A 19,447-nucleotide genomic window follows, 5' to 3' on the forward strand; every position below is an offset into this window, starting at 1 on the left:
CATGAGATACCATGGCTGCTTTCCAGAGCGTGGGATAGGAAGACATGGAGAGGGTGTATTATCATTTCCCTGACCATTGCAGGTGCAAAGAATTTGGTAACAGTATTTGCTCTGCAGCCAAATTGCTCTCAGACTCCCTCCTATGTTTATTCAGTTGAAGAGAATTACCCAGTTTTTCTGCTGTGCAACAATCAGGGTAAGAATTCCCAGACAGCATATTTTTCTTTCTTTTATTTTATTCCCTTTTGAAACATGTGTCTAGACAAGTGACAGGCAAACCTCAAATTGTTTGGTTGCATATTTGAAAGGTACCTGAATGTTTTCTCCCTCAGTCCATCCCCCTGAATGCATTCAACCTGCCGCAGTTCCTGGTAATTGGGCTGAGTGCCTCAAGAGAGCAACTTGTCTTGTGAGCTTTTCATCTCCTCCTGGTGTTAAGGAGTTCAAAGACCTCTCAACTATAGAGCTTTGCAAATACTTTGCTCTTTGGATTTCTGACTCTGTCTCAAACTGAGAAGCAGAAGGAAACATGATGGGATGGGGGGGAGGGAATTTTATTTATATATATATGTATGTATGTGTGTATATATATACACATACACACACCCTGCAACCCTCCAAACTTTAATATAACAGAGAAGTGTTCTTTATTCAAATTAAAAATGCAAAGAAGCTGCTTATAAGTAGTTTGAGAAAAGGAGAAGTATTTGAATCCATTTTTAAGCTCATTTAGACCAGGATCTCACAGCCAGCAGTGCGCTGCCCTGATGGCTGCGGCGTGTAGCACTGCAGCAGTTAGGCAGCCCTGTGAAATGGGCCACACCGGGCATCTGACTGGTACAGACCTTGGTCACACTGTTAGCATGCTGGGCTGGACGAATGCAGTTAGTCAAATCCACTTGATTTCAGTGGGCTTTCACACGGATGAAAAAGTCTACTGCAATGCCGATGGCAACCTTTTCAGTACTTGGATCAGTAAGTATTTTCCTGCTCTAAAATAATTACAGAGTCAGGGCTACGTACTGGAAATGGTTAAAAAATAATTAGGGTAAGTGAAGGCAATGAAGAAGCCTCTTACATTATCTGTCTGTCCATTTTATTATGTATTTGTCCAGCCAGCGATGCAGATGGTCCTACCCTCTGAGTAACAAATGACCAAGTGTTTATGGTAAAATTTGTCCCATTTATACTACGTCACAATTTTTTAAAAGATTCTGGATTTGGGCTTTACTTTGTCATCTCAGGAACATGCGTCACCTCAGGTGGGTCACTTCTCTCAGGTTTTGGGCAACTCCAGTTGCAGTAGTTCTGACATGGGGGTAGGGAGGGAGTGGGCGCGATCTGGTTCGAAACGCAGAGCTTTGGTGTGGCTCCAGTCTTTCCACCACCCCACTGACTTGGTGCTGACACACAGTAAATACCTGAGATGAGCCAAAGCGCCTAACTTAGTGTGGGAGTGGAGGTTCAATGCAATAAATTAGGTAGGAATAGTGAAAACCACTGGTTTCTGCTATCCAGCAGTTCATTTTTGTTCTTATTTTTCACTTAGCAATCTATAAAAAAATTATTGCAAAACTCGACTCTTCTCTCCAGAGTCAATAACATCCCCCGTGCCAGGTGGTGTAATAATTCAAAATAGGGCAGCCCTCGGCGAGAGTTAGATTGGGTTAGGAAGCAAACTCCAAAACTCCAACTCCACTGCAGCTGGTTCCTTGCTGCTAAAGGCTCTGTAAGCAGAAACCCAATATTGCAGCTCTACAGTACCACTGGAAGACTGTAATTTCCATTCCGTTCGAATTTTAACATGAAAAAAAGTCTTTCTTTGGCTTGATAAATTCCACGCGTCCTTCCCACCTGTTTCCATTTTAATTCAAAAATAGAAACACACTAGTTCATATCTTATTTCCAAGTTGGCAGAAGTCCCTAGGTTGGTTGGTAGTGCTATAACTTATCAGAGTATTTTGCTACTTTTTCTTTCCTCCCCTAATGTGTGGAAACTGAGAGCTGGTTCTTTGGTTGGTGTCAACTGGCGAAGTCCTGGCTTTTCTGGAGAAGACAGCCCAGAGCCGTAGCTAATGCAAATCACCACGAAGTCAGGTAATGTTACTAAGAAAATATTCTGTAATAGGCTGTGCACGCAGAGTTGCTTGGGGAGGAAGAAGAGTTTGGTGTACTTTAATCACAGGGTGACTCTGAGGCACAGCTGTGTTGTAGCCATGAAAAGAGAAATAAATGCAGCTAAGGGGAGAGAGGAGCCAGTGACAGTGCAGCAGGCACATGCGAGAGCTCAGCTTGAATGGAGCGCACTTTTTTTCTTCACCAAGAAACAGGAAAGATGAGCTGAAGCAGGAGCAGTAGCAGAAGTGTGTGGATGAGATGGATGGCAAGGACAGGCGGGCCTGTCTTGGGAGAGGAGACTTGGAGGGAAGAGTTGAGAAAAGCAATGGCCGAGATTTCTGCCTATAAATAGGTCATAGCTGAAAATTAACAAAGGTGAAGAACCCTTTAAGCCAAGGGGTGCAGTGGTATGAGGACGGTGATATAAACTGCCATGGCTGGACTCAGAGAAAGGTTCCTGACTACGGCTGGGAGCCAGCACAAACACTCTGCTGCTGTGAATCTTTTCTTGCTCACGCTGCAAGGCCCAGCAGGAATCATGCCTGCATGCTCTTAGCAGATGTCTCTTGGTTCGGAAAAGGATGTCAGAAAAACTGTTTATCAGGAGAAAAAAAAGGCTTATATAAAAATCATGTTTCTGCCTAAGAAATGAATGCTTAGACCAAAACAATGCAGGTAGTCACAAAGAAGTGAAATGCTTTTGGGGAAATCAAGAGGGGAGAAGTTGCTATGTGTATTGGTTTACATCCCATTTGAATGTCCAGTTCAGTGCAGAGGTCTGCTCAGAAAGGGTATTCCTTGGAGAAGCAAAGGCGTGGGTGACACAAACATGCCTGGTGCTGTGACACTCTTCCTTGTGTGCAAACAGAGCTGCGTGCTCCCCCAGACGTGTTCCTGCCCGTGTCTGATGGGTGGGAGCAGCTGGGAGCCGAAGGTCTCCCGAGGAGAGAGGAGAAGGGTAGATATGTGCCCCGGCGTGTGGGGAGGTACCTGCGCAATGCCTGGCCTCGAAACCGCACGTAGCTTTCTCTTACCAAGGAGCAGGCAGATGGATCGTGCAGCTGACAGCAACAGCCCCCCCACGTACCTGCTCGTGTTCGAGGGTTACCGACCCCAGGGGAACCACTGTGCTGTCCCTGCTTGAGGGGCTGCTTTCTATACAGCTTGTCAACATGGAGGAAGTTTTCTTTTTTTAAACTGTGGGTAATGTTAAGAATAAAAAGACTTTAGTGAATAATTCTAAATAAGGAGCAAGCATTTAAACAAAGAGCCACTGTGGAATTTACAAACGCATGAATTAGCCCATTGTAAAATGGACAGCACTTTGCTCAAGGGTGCAGCGGCTACTTCCAGCCTTTCAAACTTCCACCAAGGTTTAGAGCCTAAGTGTGAAAGAAGATAAAGAAGAGAGATGTTGATCGCTGATGGGATTTCACCTCTCCTGAGACTGTCGATAGGACGTAAGCATGAGTCCATCTTCAGTACACCTGGATTGGCTTCAGTCCTCCTGCAGCTGATGAAGGACATACAGAGCAGCAGAACAGATCTGCTGGGAAAATTTAGCTGGTCAGCCTGAAAGTCCCTCGCATCTCCGTGTCTGTCCGCGCCCCCCCCCCCCCCCCCCCCCCATCCAGTCAGCACGTTAGACCTCCCTTTTTTTGCAACTGTGCACAAAAATAATGGGTCCAAGCATAGCAGTACACTGGTGTTACATAGAGTGACTAGGTTGTGCAATTTCTATTGCCGTACAGGAACACTGCTTGCTTTTATGCTTTAAAGTCAATGAGAAGAAAAGTAGAAAAAAAATTGTCCTGCCTTTGCTCTTTGGCAGAAGAGCAATAATTTCAGTGCACCCTCCCCCCCCCCCCCCCCCCATGTGCTTTGCTGTGTTACAGGCAGTGATGTTGCTTGCAATGAAATGCCACAGCTGTGAACTTTGCTTCGTGTTAGGCAGGAATGAAATGTTCTCTCCTTCACTTCTGTTCGCAACACAGGCGACATGATTCTCTATTACATTACCTGAGTGATCAACATCCAAATTATTCGTCCAGACAGAGTGTAGCAGGGCAAAAAAACCCACCCAAGAAGTCTGTGGTGTAACTTCAAATACATATATGAGTATTTCCATGCTTGCAACTCTCCTGTGTAGGTGTCTAGCAATTCCCGCTGATTATCTAACCATGTGTTTTATTTTTCTCTTTTTTAAAAAAAATAATAAATGATTCAACACATTTTTTTTGTGGCATGTTAGATTGGCTAAAATAACACGTGGCTGTATCCTGCTCTGATTGAATTTAATGCTACCATTCCTACTGACTAAACCGATTCAGCATTAGGCCTTCAGTGTAGAAAAGTCCACACTACGTGTAGAAGTAGCCAGGGCTGTAAATACAGTCCCTGTAGCTTGGGGACATACTGAGCTCGTTTGGTACAGAAATAGTATTATTTCATAATCTGGATACAGATTGTCCAATCCTGCCCAGTACAGGCAAAGCTCCCACTGAATTAAGAAGAGAAAAAAAACAGGTTGAAAATTTGCGATTGCAATTGAGGTCACTATAGCACAATCGGTGCGGTTCTGAAACATGCAGATGTTGCAGTTTTTCACTGGAAAAAGTCATGGCCCAAACATGCTGCTCAGCTCGGAATGTTCACAGCAAGAATTGTACAATTCATGCAGTAAGGGCTGGCTCCCCTTCCAGTTATGCTCTCTGTAAGTGCCTGGCTTTCATGCCTGTGATAGTTTTCTGCAGTGGATTACCTGTATGTCCAGCAAACAGGTTTTCCAGGTGCAAAGTGGTGCACGGAACAACGCCCAGAGGGGTAACGCTCAGAAACTCATGATAACTTCATGCGGTAGGTCCTGCACCACAACAGAGCCAGGGCAGACCTGAGTCACAGTCCTCAGGGATGCCTCACAAACGCATGGCTTTCTAGGATGAGGCACAAGTTAAGTCTCAGGTTAAATTTATCACAGGTTTGGCCCTTCCTCCTAAACCACTCGGACAGCTGACTGACGGGGGAGTGAGAACGATCCGGGACAACAGAGGAGTGGCAGGATTTTGTGAAACGAGGAAATGGCTTGTGGATGCAAACTGCCCGGTGGGGTTTCACACTGCCGTGATGTTAATCCTCCAGGAGAACTGGATCTATACTGAGGCAAGGTAAAGAGAAAAATTTCTTCAGCTGGCATGTGCAAGCAGGGTGATTTCAGATGAACTTGCTCCTCGGTGTAGCTGAGAATTCCCCAAGAGGAGGGCAGCTGAGAGCAGCAATAGGTATTGCTCTGGGACATCAAGGCCGCCCTTTAGGATGCTGTGGTCTCTTGCAATAGAGATACTGCAATAATGCCCTCACTAAGGACACATTTTGTGTTTTTGGCTGATACACTACAGGAATTCAGTGCAGAAGGTGTGCAGCTCACCTATAAACACAAGTGATTCTGTATTTGGCAAAAAAAAAAGGCATTGTAGTTGAGTCTTTCCTTCCAGCTGGAGGTCCCTTTGTCTGATGGTCTGCACTGTTTATGGAGAAACCGTGATCATCAGGGTCAGATGATCTGACAGTTATTAAAAACAACAGGCCAACAAATGACATCTACCTGGCCATGGAATGAAATACTTGACACACCAGATGGGCCGCCTTATCACCAGTTTCTCCAGCTTACCCACTCAATATTGATAACATGCTCAGAGGAGTTAGGAGAGTCATGCCAATAATCACAAATGCCTAAAGACTATCTGCAACAGGGCTTCATGATAAGAGATGAGAAAGTAAAGTTCTTTTCCAAAGTTAGAAGATGTTAAAAGCTGTCTTTTTGGAAGATGGGGATAAAGCTCTGTTCGCTATTGTGGGAGGTTACTGGCGAGTCCCCTCAAGGCTTTGGCTAAGATGTCTGCCACACATCTTTCTGCAAGAGAGAGGTTTTTCTGCATTACTTAGAACTGAGGTCGCTGAGATACTAATTTGATAGTGTTCAGACATATTCATAAGTAGTCTGGTAAAAAGGATGAATAGTGAGATGAGAAATTTTGCAGATGATGCAAATTATTCAGCATTGTAAAACTAAATCTGGCCACAAAGCGCTGCTGAAAGAGTTCACGATCCTGAGTGGCTGGGCAATAAAATGACTGAGGTAGTGCAGTGTCAACAAAAGCAGAGCACATGCAGAAAACTCACCCCAACTATACTTCAGCGTAGACAAGCCCTAAATGTAACATTTAGCAAAGAGAGCTTGGAGGCCTCTGCAAATACCGTTTCAAGTTCGTCAGAAGAGGCAGCTATGACGTTAAGAATGAACTGGCAAAGAGGCAGGGCCAAGTCAGAAAACATTATAGCACTCCTCGATGAAACTCTGCCTCCATGGCAGTGTGTTTGCCAGCCATCTAACTCCACAAGGGTTGAGCTGAACTAGGAAGCATAGGAAGGAAAATGTTCAGGATGAGGAGAGCTGGGCAACAGCTTCCATGAAGGTGGAAAAATAAGCAGATGATGAGTCTTCAGAGTGGAAAGGGATGACAGAAGCAGGAGGCACGGTAACGGTCTGTCAGATCATGACTGACATAGAAAAAAGCAAATAGGAACTGGATGTTTGCTGCTTCTCCCAAGAATTAGAGGGGACCTGGTGATGCTGTCACACAAGAAGGTTTAAACCAACAGAAGGAAGTACTTTTTCATACAAAGCATAATTAAATTGTGGAACTCGTTGCCACAGGATGTTGCAGAGGCCAAAAGTTATAAATGGCTTGAGAAAGGGATCAAAAACATTTGAGGAGGCTAGATCCATGGGTGGCTGTTAAAACACACTGGTCTGGAGGCAGCCTCTGCTTTGGGAAGTCCATAAACCACGGATTGCCTGAAGCGAGGAGGGTACAGCAGGGGAGGGATTGCACCGAACCTCCTCCTTGAGGTTTTTCCGCCTGCATCTCCTCCTGGCTATACTGGGAGATGGGATATTGGCCCATGTGGCCTTTTGCTGTGACACTGGTCAGGTCCCAGCTCTGCTGGGTCTGCTTGAGGCGTGCCTCTGCTTACTCCCTTTTAATAATAATAAAAAAACCCAAACCCACAAATGCAGAACAACAAAAAAGCACAACCGAAAACAGAAGAGGGGGAAGAAACAACCCCAGCCCTCCACACACAGTTAGTAGGCAGCCTGGTAGTTGTTTTATTTTCTTTAGAGTGGACTTTGTGTTGCAAGTGGCAGGAAGCCATGAACCACAAAAATAAAATAATTCTAACCCTAGTGCTAAGTAAGGAAAACAAAGATGGCTCAGCAATTAGCAGCATTATATATGTTAGTACTAAGTAACAACAGATGTCAGGACTTGAGCCCTTTGCATTCCGTGCAATCCTTCGGAAACCAAAGCCTTTTGACGTTGCTATACATTATTGCAGTTATTTTGGGTCTGAGAGAACAGCAAAGGCTCTCTGAATGTTGGAATATGTAGGCTGTAGGACTGGCTGGGTCTTACCTGTGTCTACCTCGCTGTCCTGCATACTTCTGCTGACTTAACAGGCTAGCGTGTGCTGTAAAAGGCTGCTCTGTAAAGACATGCGCTGGCCATGAGTCATTAGCAAGCATGCGAAGCTAATTGGCAAAATACTCATAAAAGATTTTGAAGGTGGGTTAATTACAATTCATTACACTGTAAACTGTCCCCAGGCTATTGTTAAAAAATGCAGGAGTTTCAAGGTCCAGTATTTTATGATTCATTTTGCCATGCAGTGAAAAACAGACTCTATATCAAACTACATTCATTATAGTTAAGACCACAAAATCTTTATTGGTTTTCCCAACATTCCCTCCTTGTTATATGAATTCATATGGACTGCACATTTCTAACAATTGGCAAGAAGGCATGAAATAAAATTTATGATATTTTCTTACCTTCTACTCGGTGCAGCTTTAAAAACTGCCCTTTCTAGTTGCTTTACCTCCTCCCACCTTAATTCGCTTGAGCTGATAGGATGGGAAATTGAAAATAAACAGAGAAAAGAACGGGAACAACTTCGCCACGTTTAAGATTTGGTCGTCCGATGAATCTGGCTGCTGCATGTGTGTGCAGGAACCTTAGCTTCAAAAGGATACTGGTAACAAAACAGTAATAAAGAAGAATTTCCCCTTGTAGTAATATAGATAATTTTTTTTAAATTCAGAGTAGACACATTTTTACCAATTAATTGTACTTCCAGATGGAGGCTCTTGTAGCTAAGGTCAGGACTCACCTTCAGAGATCTGCTCAGACAAATCTTGCAGGCTCGTGTATCACTTTACTCATGTGAGTGATACTACCCACATGCTTTGCCAGACGGGGACCTTTGTCTACTCGTAGCCAAATTCTCCAGCTTATAAAAGAAGATAACAGAGCCTCTGACTGTCTGCCTACACCAGGGATGTCAAATACTTACAGTTTCTTGTGAAAGGTCTGTGGGAGGGAGGCATTACAAGCGAGTAGCTTGGTATAATTTTCAATAATGCTGTGTTGAGAAAAAGTTAACAGAGGAGCCAGCTGTGACCTTTGTGGGAGCAGAGCCAAGCACTGCTCATCAGTGCTACCTCTGTACCCTTCGCCGGGGTCTCCTTATCTCCTCGTGCTGGCTGGCACTTGGGCTCTCCTTTGAGGCGTCAATGGTGCCATTCTGCCGTGCTTTTTCTCCACCCCGACGCGCTGGGCTCCGTTCACTTCTGCCAATGCAGCAGGCTGCCTGCTGCGCTGGCCCAGCCTCTGCGGACTGCACCGAGTCCTACTCTGCAGGTTCACCCCTATCTCTACGAGCCTTGTTGCTGCTGGCATTTCCAGTTCAGCCGAGCTAACTTGGGGGTTAAACGAGTTCTGATAGGCTCTAAGCATATCGCTATTACTGTTATCAATACGGGGCAGTGAGCTGCCATGCTCTGCTGGAAGTCCGAGCTCAACGCAGTGTCCAGCCCTGCTTGGCTTTGGGGCACTGCTGTCCCAGGTGGGGCAGCCACCAAGGGCAGTCACAGCTGGTTCAGAACCGAATTTAAACATAAAGAGTAAACGATGGAAATAGCCAGGGACTAATGCTCGTCCCCATTAAAAATGTTGATGACATGGACGGATTTTGTTCTTTCAATTAATATTTTACTACTATGTTTTTTTGAGGTGATGGGGAGAGGGGGAATATTGAAGAAATCTCTCACTCAGGCAATAATTGAATTGCTGGTCTTAGTTTTTTCTTATTGAAACCTCTAAATCTTTCAATGAAACCGGACATTTTTGGACGCAAAATTTTTCATTCAGTTGAAAAATGCCTTCTCCATCACAAAAAGGCATTAATAGAAAAAAAAAACCCACCCCAAAGGCAAACCAAACCCCTTCCAGCTTGAAATTAGTCACATGGGAATACCAGTTTGGTCTAGTAAGACTCGGTAATAGATTTATTGTAGTGTGCATTGGTTTTGTTTGCATTAGCATATTGTAAAGTGATAAATATCTTGGGTTGGCTATTCTGACTGAGGTTTTCTCTGGGGAACTGGATTCCCTTACATGACAGTGTCATAACTGCCGTATTTATTGGGACCAAGAATTTGTCTAGCTTGGTTTCCAACAGAGGCATGCAGAGAAGAGTAAAAGCTAACTCAAGCATTTATGATACTTACCCTGGGTAGTTTGCCAGCCTCCACGTCTGCTCTGTCACACTGGGGACTGACCTCTTCCTACTGATGTTACTGGAGGCTGTGACAACTGCAATGAAGATCAAAGTGGTCACCTGCACCATGTGATTTACAATGGGGGCATTTTCCCACCAGTGGATCCATCGTATGGGATGTACCTCTTGCCTTCCCTCCTGAAATGCTCTCCTGATTGAACTGGTGGGACCCCCCCCAGTCATTGTGCCAAGAGCTGAGCAAAGCCCAGGAGTTTATAGCCCAGCAGCCAGAGCTCGGCTGGGTTTTCAGAGCCGGTGGGCACCTGGAGCAAAGCACTTGGAAATCAGAGTTCAAGGACTATAATATTTATGGGTACTGTGACTGTGGCTGGGATCTAACAACTATATCCAAAAACATTGGCAAATACTTCTTTTGTCTTGTTTTGTTTTGTCAAGAACTACAGCTGTTCCTGTTGGCATCTCACCTGGAACTAGTACATGAAGAAACTTCATCAGCTTCACTTCATGACATTTAGCAATGCCAGTGCTGTTATTGGACAGATGTACCAGTGGGTGAAATGGAAGCAAATGAGGAAAAAAAAAAAAAGTGACCAAAATTTTCCAAATGCTCACAGATATTTGTTTCTAGCAGTGGAGAGATTTTGCAAGTGGCAGGTGTCAGTATGAAGTACTGAATTCTTCATTTTCCCATTGGTCTCACTATAAACAGGGATATTTATTTTCAAAATAGGCATTTTTCATCACTTCTTTTTAGGGTCATGCCTCTGTAAGGCACACAGATGCTGAATTTGGACAGGACCTTTTAGCCATAATATATGAAGCTCCAAAATTTCAGAGGCTTCACTAAGAATATTGTGCAGAAATTGGGATTTTTGCCATTGACTTGATTGGCTCCAAAATTACACCCTTGCTGCTCCTTGGAAGTCATCTTTGATTTGGAAATCATCTTGATGAATGCTGTGATACATTAGTCTCCAAGGAGATTCCTGCTACTTCATTGTTTTGATGAGGCTGTAAATAACAAAAGAGCCTTACTCATCAAGTGCTCGTCCAGTCTTGGCTCAACTCAGAGTAGTCAGGACTGGGCAACAGCAAAATGTTAATCAAATTCCTTCAAATCTCAACAGAAATGTTGAACAGAGCTTCTCTAAGACTGCAGAAAACTCTCCATGGGAAACTGTCAACATTTCTATTTAAGATATTGTGTCAACATTTGGCATCTGTGAACCAGCTGGTGAAGCGTTTGGAAAAACCAGGAAAATACAATTTATGGATGTTTGGAATACATATCTACATGAGTATATACCCATAAAATTTATACATATTTCTATCTAAAATATACAACCTACCTATATACAATTTTTTCCAGTTGCTAACTATGTGTGTGTGTGTAAATGTGTTTATGTGATATTTATATATGAGAACAGGAAAATTTTCAGCCAGCTCCAGTTTTAAGCCAGCCACTCTGAAGGCAGATTTGTTTGTTTGTTTCTCAACCCCCTTTTTGTCAAATGGAAACGCGTGGCCAGCAGGTTGAGGGAGGGATCCTCCCCTTCGCTCGGCCCTGGTGAGGCCATGGCTGGAGTGCTGTGTCTAGTGCTAGGCTCCCCAGGTTGAGAGAGACAGGGAACTGCTGAGGAGGGCCCAGCAGAGGCTATGAAGATGGTGAGGGGACTGGAGCATCTCCCTGATAAGGAAAGGCTGAGGGAGCTGCGCCTGTTCATCCTGGAGAAGAGAATGAGAGGGGATCTCTTCAATGTCTACAGATAACTTAAGAGCAAGTGTTAAGAAGACGGGGCCAGGCTCTTCTCAGTGGTGCCCAGCGACAGGACAAGGGGCAACGGGCACAAACTGCAGCACAGGAGGTTCCACCTGAGTAAGAGGAAAAACTTCTTTACCCTGGGGGGTGAGAGAGCGCTGGCACAGGCTGCCCAGAAAGGCTGTGGGGTCTCCTTCCCTGGGGACATTCAAAACCCGCCTGGACCTGACTGTGCAACCTGCTCTGGGAGAACTTGCTCTAGCAGGGGGTTGGACCGGGTGAGCTCCAGAGCTCCCTTCCAACCCTGGCCATGCTGTGATTTTGTGACATGGTCTCTGCTAGCTAGGAGCTGGATATCCTGAAAGCTGTTCTGGATGGGCGCTGGGACAGGACATCACTGTTGGTGCTTTCAGAGTTGCTACCATCAATAACTTCTCTCTCCCACACAAGTGTTGAGGGAGAGAGCTTGGCCCCACAGCCATCTGTGGCAAAAATCCCATTGACTTCAATGAACCTGGATTTCACCCTCCGTCCTTGGAAGAATTTTACAGATATGCAAATAACACACTGTCTATATCCCATAATCAAAGCCTCCCCTTATTGAGTTTATTTACTTTTACACTGCGTGTGATATTAAACTCAAGCTCTTTAAATTCCCGCTTTTATTCTAGGCTCAGTAGAAGGACCCCCCTCTTCTGTTTTCACTGAAATTCATCGAGGTTGGTGGAAGTACCTCACTGAAGGTCCCTCATGTAGACTGCTTCCTACAGTAAATTCAAGGGCATAAGACACCTCACAATTGGCTTTTATAACCTTACGAGAAAAAAAAAGCCTGGCTCAAAAGCTGCTGACTTTTTCTCCAGCAGAGGCTGAGCTGCTAAGAGATTTGTAGCAGCCCCACTTAGTGAGCCAAGCCCTGCAACTCAAAGGAGGGAAAAGTGTCATAAATCATTGCAAACGAGGCACCGCTATCTAGCTGTACACCCATGGGCCAGCCATCACTTTTGGAGCCAGCAGCTCACCAGCAAAGATGACATGATCACTACCACGAAGGCAACCTGGAGCCCTGCAATGAATTCAGGTCCCCTGTGTGACCTTGGACAAGGCATGTAGACTCCTTGCCTTCACTTCCCCATCTAGAAGATGGAGCTAGTAGCACCTGATTTGCTCATCATGCTTATTTAAATTATGAACACCTCCAGGCAGAGGCAATCTCTTACAACGTGTCTATACAACGTCTAATAGAAGGCCCTTGTCTCAGCTCAACCTCTAGGTACTACACGAAGGCAAACAGTAGTACTTGGCACACTGCAGATTTCAAACTAGAAATTTAACACCAAATAGTTCTCATTCTCTCCTGCTTTTGGCACTTGGCCCTATTCAAGATGATTTTGTTTTGTTTTGTTTTTTAAGAAGGTACGAGAGCAAATCCCGAGGGCTGTCTGTCTCCGATTCCTATTAAAGTTTACATTACACTCACTGGCAGTTTGTCTCAGGATAAGAGTCCCAGGGTTTCCCCCTTAGATTTTCAAACAGCCATACAGCAGAAAGCAAGAAAGCATGAACTCTATCTGGTGCTGGAGCTGCAGCTGTAATCAGAAGCTTTATGATGAAGTTCAGCTGGAAGAGCAAAGGAGAGGAGAAAAAAAAAAACCCAACACAAAACAAAACAAAACAAAACAAAACAAAACAAGGGAATGCCATCAAAGTCTTTCAAAGACAGAAATTCATTTTACCTTTGTCAATGACTGTGGTTTTCAAGGATAAAGATCAAAGCAATGACCGTGGGCAGAGCTATGACAAATGCCGAGATCAGTCTGTTAAACCCTAGCATTAGTGCTACAGTTAGACTGGTGTCTAGACTAGCAGTGGGTACTCATGCCAGGTTTGGCAAACACGGCAGTGGAGCGCTTGCATCAGAGCTGTAACAAGAAGAGTGAGGCATCCAAATTGCAGAGGGGAGGGAGCAATCAGACTCCAGCAGAGTGGAACTGGAAAAAGGAAGTTTAGGAAAAAAAACCCAACCAACCAAAAAAACCCACCCTGCCACAAAAAAAACATCCCAGATTATTGCCTGAGCTCAGGGAAAGACAGCTGAGAAGACGCATCCCCCCTCCTGGTTTTTGCATTGTGATTAATGTACACAGAAAGCTTAGATAAGTGGGGGAAAGTAATGCCAAATTCTTATCAATACAGATGAGCTGGCTTCATATTCCTCCAGCCCTTTCATGTGGAAATGAGAGTGCATTTGATGAGGCCAAGCCCATGTTTGAAACAGCTCAGCTGGGATGTGCGCGTGGTGAGGGTTCAGGTGCCTGCACAGAGAATCGCTACAGCTGGATGGAAAAGGGGAGACCTTTCCAGAGGGCAGAGGGTGCCTTCAGCTTCCTTGCTTTTTCTGTTCCTCATAGGGAGAACAAAGCCCTTGCTCCGTGGCAGAAATGCATGCTGAGGTCTGAGCTGATGGACTGTGCAAGGAGGCAAGGTGCTTCTGGCTAGTGAGGGGCCCTGGCCCATGGGGTCTCCACGTTCCTCCAGAGAGCTCTTGCATGGACCTTTAAAACTCGGACCCTGTCATGTCCCAGAGGAGGAAGGTGGATAAATAACAGCAGTACACACACGCTTACAGCAGCTCATGTTAGTACGCTTGGGGCCAGCCCCGCTCCCACCCTGCTGCCCTGGGGCACGTGCTTGCTCCAAGGCTGCAGGCCTGGATGGAGGAGAGAGGAGCAATGGCATCACTCTGTGTGTGGCACCCTGTACCCGGTCAAGTCTGGGGCTCTCTTGGCTTGAGAATGCCACACAGAACTGATACAGGGATAAACTAGAAAAATTGATGGACAGCCACCATTACTGGAGCATCTCAAAACTCCCCAGATACTTGAAACCAACCATTTCTCATCACAGTTACATTGGCTTCCACCAGTTGCGATGAGTTCAAAAGAAGCTGTGAACTTATGTGGGCAAATGTGATCTCCAGTGGATGAAGATAGACAGGAGGAAATATTTTCATAGACCCAGCTGGTTTCAGCTGTGCTTCACTCAGGGGCTTGCATTGCTCCTTGTCAGGAATATGGCATAGTACTTGCTAGAAACAATTAGCTAAGACTTATAGTGGTCATACGCTATTCTCAGCTTTGCTACTGACTCACCTGCACAGCCTCGGGCGAGTTGCTTGCATATTTGTGCCTTAGTTTACCCATTGGTAATAGCAGAGATAGTAACAGTCTCACAGAGTAGTGTGAGAATTAGTTAATTAATATTTGGAAAACAGTTTGTGCCTTGACGTCTTTGTGCCTTTGTTTACCCATCAGTAATATCAGAGATAGTAACTGTCTCATGGAGAGGTACAAGGATTAATTAATTATTTGAAAAGCAGATTGAGATCCTTGGATGAAAGATGCTATGTGAGTAAAACATATCATTAAAAACATCTCCCTGTCCTCTGTGAAGTTAAAATAAAGCTGGAGCTTCTTAGTCATTCAAATAATTAAACCATAAATACTGTTTATTTTAATCTTCTCTTTAAAAAAATAATCTAATCTACGCAGTGATACCAGCCAAAGAATGAAAAATGTTTCAAATTCAGGACACCTATCAATTTGAGGAGCTTGATTCTTAATTGCTTTTTGATTTCTATCAATGGAAAGTGAGAGCAATTGTATTCACAAATGCCTGCAAAAGCACAGGGCAGCTGGGCGGATACCCACAGTTCCTCTGCAGGGTTTCAGCCTGCATATTCACATGGATCCAGCAGCTGTACACCGCACCGCACCGGGCTTCTCACACTAGCCAAGCAGATGATCCTATTTGACTTGTTAACCACCAGGGAGGTGTAGACTAGCCTGTCTTAAAGGCATGTCAAAGCCAGCCTCCCCCCCCGCAAACCGTGGGTGCAGTGAAGCAGGGTGGCACGAGCAACTTCTCCTCCCAGGAATGGTGCCAAAGGGACAATGCAACAAAGCAAAGGCACCAGCCTTGCAGTCAGTCCATCAGCCACTGATCCATTCAGCCTTGCGCATCCTGGGCAGTTTGCATTGCTCGTCCCTCCTAAAACTCGGCACTGACTGTGTGCTGCCAGCCAATGCTGCCTTGCTGGCTCTGCCCAGTCCGTGGGGAGAGAAATCCCTGAATGAACTGACTGACACTGGGAAGGAACTGTAGGAGAATTGATGGGAGTCTCTATCTAAAGTCATCTTTTATTCAGAGGCAAACATGCCAAATGCGGAAAGTCCTCTCAGTCACTATCCTAGGGACTTACTGTATGCTGGGGCCAAAAATGTATGCAAGTGGCCCGTGTTTTTATCTTTCTCTCTAGTTTTTGTGCATGTTTTTGTTTTACAAAGCACGTATGTGAAGAAGAGGTTTGCAATATCAAGGTCATGGGTTTTAACTGAATGGGGACTTTTTTAAGCTGTAACTACCTTTGGGAACCTGCTAGCATAACAATCTGCTGTGACGAGCACCCAAACCACCACCCTACGTAAGCCTTCCACTCGCTCAGAGGGCCCTGTTTCAGCTTTCTCATGGCCTCCCACTCCTCCCTGCCCGTGGAAGATCCTGCAGGAATCACCAAGTAACCTGTGTGGGAATGAGGAAAGGATGTAATTGCCTTCCTGAGCTCCAGCGCTTTCATTAGTTAAATGTCCTCCTGTCTCTTCCACGCTAGTCCAGCTTCTACTGAATTTTCATCAGACCAAGAAAGGCCTTTAGGGCCATTTGAAAGTAACCATCAGATAAAAGCAACTGTCATCTTCCTCATGCGGCAGGCAAGGAAGCAGACACAGACTGGTCACACAGGAAGGAGAGGAGGGACCCTGTGACTCAGAGCTTTTGACTCCCAGCCGTCAGCTTGAGACGCCATTCCAGCCAACTATAAAAGCACATGGTTATCTCTGAACTCATGAATAATCCCATTGATTTCAGCCATAAACTTCAGCATCAGGGCCTTAACCACCTGCCTATGCCCGCCACGAGTGGAATAACAGGAGTGCAGGTCTGGTGAGGGCCAAGATCCTCTTGACATAGAGGAAAGCAGCAAATGGTAGTTTCCCTGGTGCATGCAGGTTTCTGTCTAAGAAAACCACCAACGGGGATGAAAAGGTGGCTTTGTCCCTGAGATAAGGGGTCCCTTCTTGGGGATGACGTAGCTCTTGTCCCAGCCCCAGGAGCTCTCTCCATGCTGGACACTAGTGGACTTGGTCAACTCCCTCACAATAGCCCTGCTGGCTGTATGCGGGGGGCTGCTTAGCTGACCACAGTGACAGTGACTTTGGTGGCGATTCCTCAGACAATGTGATCCCAGTCCCCAGGCTTTGCTGGAGGGGAACCAGGTTCCCCTGGGAGGGGAAAGGGGCATTTGCATATATGATGATACCAGCTGTCCTCTCCTGACTGGGAGTTACTGAGTTCTTTAACCCTTTGCTCACGCAGAGTCAGAAGTGACCTGGTTGTGAAGGGATCTCACCCACAAGCAGAGGCGTCCCTCAAAGCTCTGCAACCCAGTGCAGCATACAGTTTACTCCCCCACAGCTGCTTTTGACCTTGCATTTCTAGCAAAGGGCTAAGTGATCAAGGCAAACAAGAAGGAAGCTATGTTCCTGTTGTTGACGAGAGAGTGAGTGAAGCAACCTAAATTATACATGGCGTTGCCTACCAGATGGTCGAAGCGTCTCTCCCTTCTATTATGCAAAGTAATAGTTTCACAAAGTAGAGGGGACCGGAGATACCAGAGCATTCAGGAAACATGTCCCATAGCTGATTGAAAAGCATGTTTTACTTCTAGCTGGTAACATGGGATTTTAGCTGGATGCCTGTCGTTCAACCCTTCTCCAGAGGTGAAAGGTGTCAGCTCTGCCTCTGAGAGGGAGCAGAAAGACTGTGAACCCAGCCGGAACTGGAGCAGTAATTTGTAACAGCAGGGTTTAGGTTTTGCAGACTGTGAAGGAGGTGGAGGTTTACATAAAATAAACCTGGGCAAAGCCCATTTTATTTCTCACTTAGGAGAAGCTTTCAGTTTGGTCCTTTGTAGCTGTGGACACTGACTTGTAATCCCTCAGCTGGAGTAATGGGGGGGGGGGTGTGAGCTAAAGGGACTGATCCCTGTTGCCTAGTATGTCCTAAAGTTCTTCCTGGTCTGCATCCATCTGCTGCCTCATGTCATTATGGCATGTCAACATGAAAACTGAAGGTGTGAATGGAAGCCTACTTCTGCTGGCTTTAACTTCCGACAGTTCAGATATCGGTGCAATGCTTCCCTGGGAGTGTAAAGCTCAGGGTGTGCTGAAGCAGTGCTGGACCATATTTGTGGGGCTGAGGCTTCCAGGGGGCCTCCACTGCTGGCTGGCTGGGAGCCCTCCCAATCTCCAGTCTGTCTGCAGCACAGACATACCCATCCTGAGGGTGGGGATGAGATTATTTTCTCCACTTCATGACTGTACAGTTATTTTGCACAATAGTCCTAGTCCATGAGCAGGGCTCCTGAGCACAGCATCAACACCTATTGAGAGCACGTATAGGAACAAAAATTTCTCTGACAAGCCTTGCTAGATTGGCCTCCTTCCTGCCCACTGTGCAAATCCATCGACAGGCGGGAGGCATGGACCTAATTTCACTGATAATGGCATTGATCCATACATAAAATAACCAAGCCACTCATGGCTTTGATTTGTGCATTTTTTGATCATCTGAAGGTTTTAGAAAGGGTATCACATAGATCTCACACCCACATCTTCTCTCAGATGCAGCTTTCACTGGAAACAGTGCAAGGTATAAAAATATACCAGGCTTCCCTTACGGCTTTTTGACAACTGAGTTTCAACTGATTAAATCTCAGAATAGGAATGGTGGCCCTTGTTCTCACTCAGAGCTGTGGGCTGTCAGCTCTTGGGCTCATTTCTGCAGCAGTTCACTCTGTGATAAGAAGTTCTTTAAGAATCAGTGGCCAACACAGGACCAAACTCAGCCAGCTTTCACTTGGCTGCAGGTTTCACTAGCACAGATGCTGGAGCTTATAATCCACATTTAATTTTCCCTTGTTTCATTTTTCCCTAGGAATGCAAGGGGAAACAAAACCAGGAAAGGACAGAAAGGATGGAGGAGCCCTGCCTGCACCTGGCATACTGCTCGGGGACTCAGCAGTCTGACTCCTGCTCCAAGTCCTTCCTTCAGACCACTGCCTGACCTCAGGTAAATTGCATCACAGCTTCCCCATCACTCAAATCTAGTTAAGTACAGCACTCATTCTATAGCGGTTTCAAACCAACAGGTGACAAGTGTTATCTTGGAACTAGGCACTTGTAATACTGCTTTTTAAGGCATATACTCCAAAATTCAAGGCATGGGTTTCATAACGAAGTGTGGAAAAATCCCAACAAATATTGGCTCAAACCCTCCCTTTCAGGCCACACCCAAAGAGCAAGTGAGACTATAATGGACAAATCCTCCTCTGGCAGTGGGCCGATCAGCCCCAGCGCCGCTCGCCGAGTCCCAGCCTATTTCACACCATGCAAAATCACCGCGGGAAAAGGCTGATGAAGTTCAGACAATTGATGGCACTGTACCTTTGCTCATGACAGTAACGGCAGCCAATTGCTAGCGTCTCGGTGTCTGGCCAAAGCAGATGGCAGACGGCTGTCTGAAGCTGGGACCTGGGAAAATGGGGATAACATCAGGAAAAAACAAAAACATCTTACATACCTACTACTCCCATCTCACCCCGCTCTGGGGAGATGCCTACTTGCCGTGGACTGAGTCAGTGCCTGGTCTTGTGGTCCTCCAGCATCCCATGGAGCTACTGCCTGCTTGCAGACTTGGGGCTGTTGGCACATCTCATCCCATCTGCTGCGTGTGAGGACTTTACAGCCAACGCTGCAGACCAGCAGCTTGGCTATTTCCACCCTCGTCTGGCTGCTGTGGCCTTACCTGCGTGTG

At 45.7% G+C, this 19,447-nt stretch overlaps 1 protein-coding gene and 1 long non-coding RNA gene across 3 annotated transcripts in view; one reads left to right on the forward strand and one right to left on the reverse strand.

Moving 5' to 3' along the window:
- The window catches only part of BMP2 (bone morphogenetic protein 2), an 85,992-nt gene that overhangs the window by 56,973 nt on the left and 9,572 nt on the right, over window positions 1–19,447 (forward strand). For both annotated transcript variants that reach the window (XM_055815911.1, XM_055815913.1), the window contains exon 4: window positions 18,569–18,703. In XM_055815911.1, coding sequence (XP_055671886.1) covers window positions 18,569–18,703 — 135 coding nt within the window. The remainder of the gene's footprint in view (window positions 1–18,568; window positions 18,704–19,447) is intronic.
- The window catches only part of LOC114012509 (uncharacterized), a 366,234-nt gene that overhangs the window by 1,357 nt on the left and 345,430 nt on the right, over window positions 1–19,447 (reverse strand). Inside the window, exons 11-14 of the long non-coding RNA XR_008749105.1 lie at window positions 19,254–19,438; window positions 19,078–19,164; window positions 9,746–9,830; window positions 7,593–8,080 (exon numbers count right to left, since the gene is read on the reverse strand). This is a non-coding gene — a long non-coding RNA (uncharacterized LOC114012509). The remainder of the gene's footprint in view (window positions 1–7,592; window positions 8,081–9,745; window positions 9,831–19,077; window positions 19,165–19,253; window positions 19,439–19,447) is intronic.

Source organism: Falco peregrinus, chromosome 11 (genome assembly GCF_023634155.1).
Source record: "Falco peregrinus isolate bFalPer1 chromosome 11, bFalPer1.pri, whole genome shotgun sequence".
NCBI lineage: Eukaryota > Metazoa > Chordata > Aves > Falconiformes > Falconidae > Falco > Falco peregrinus.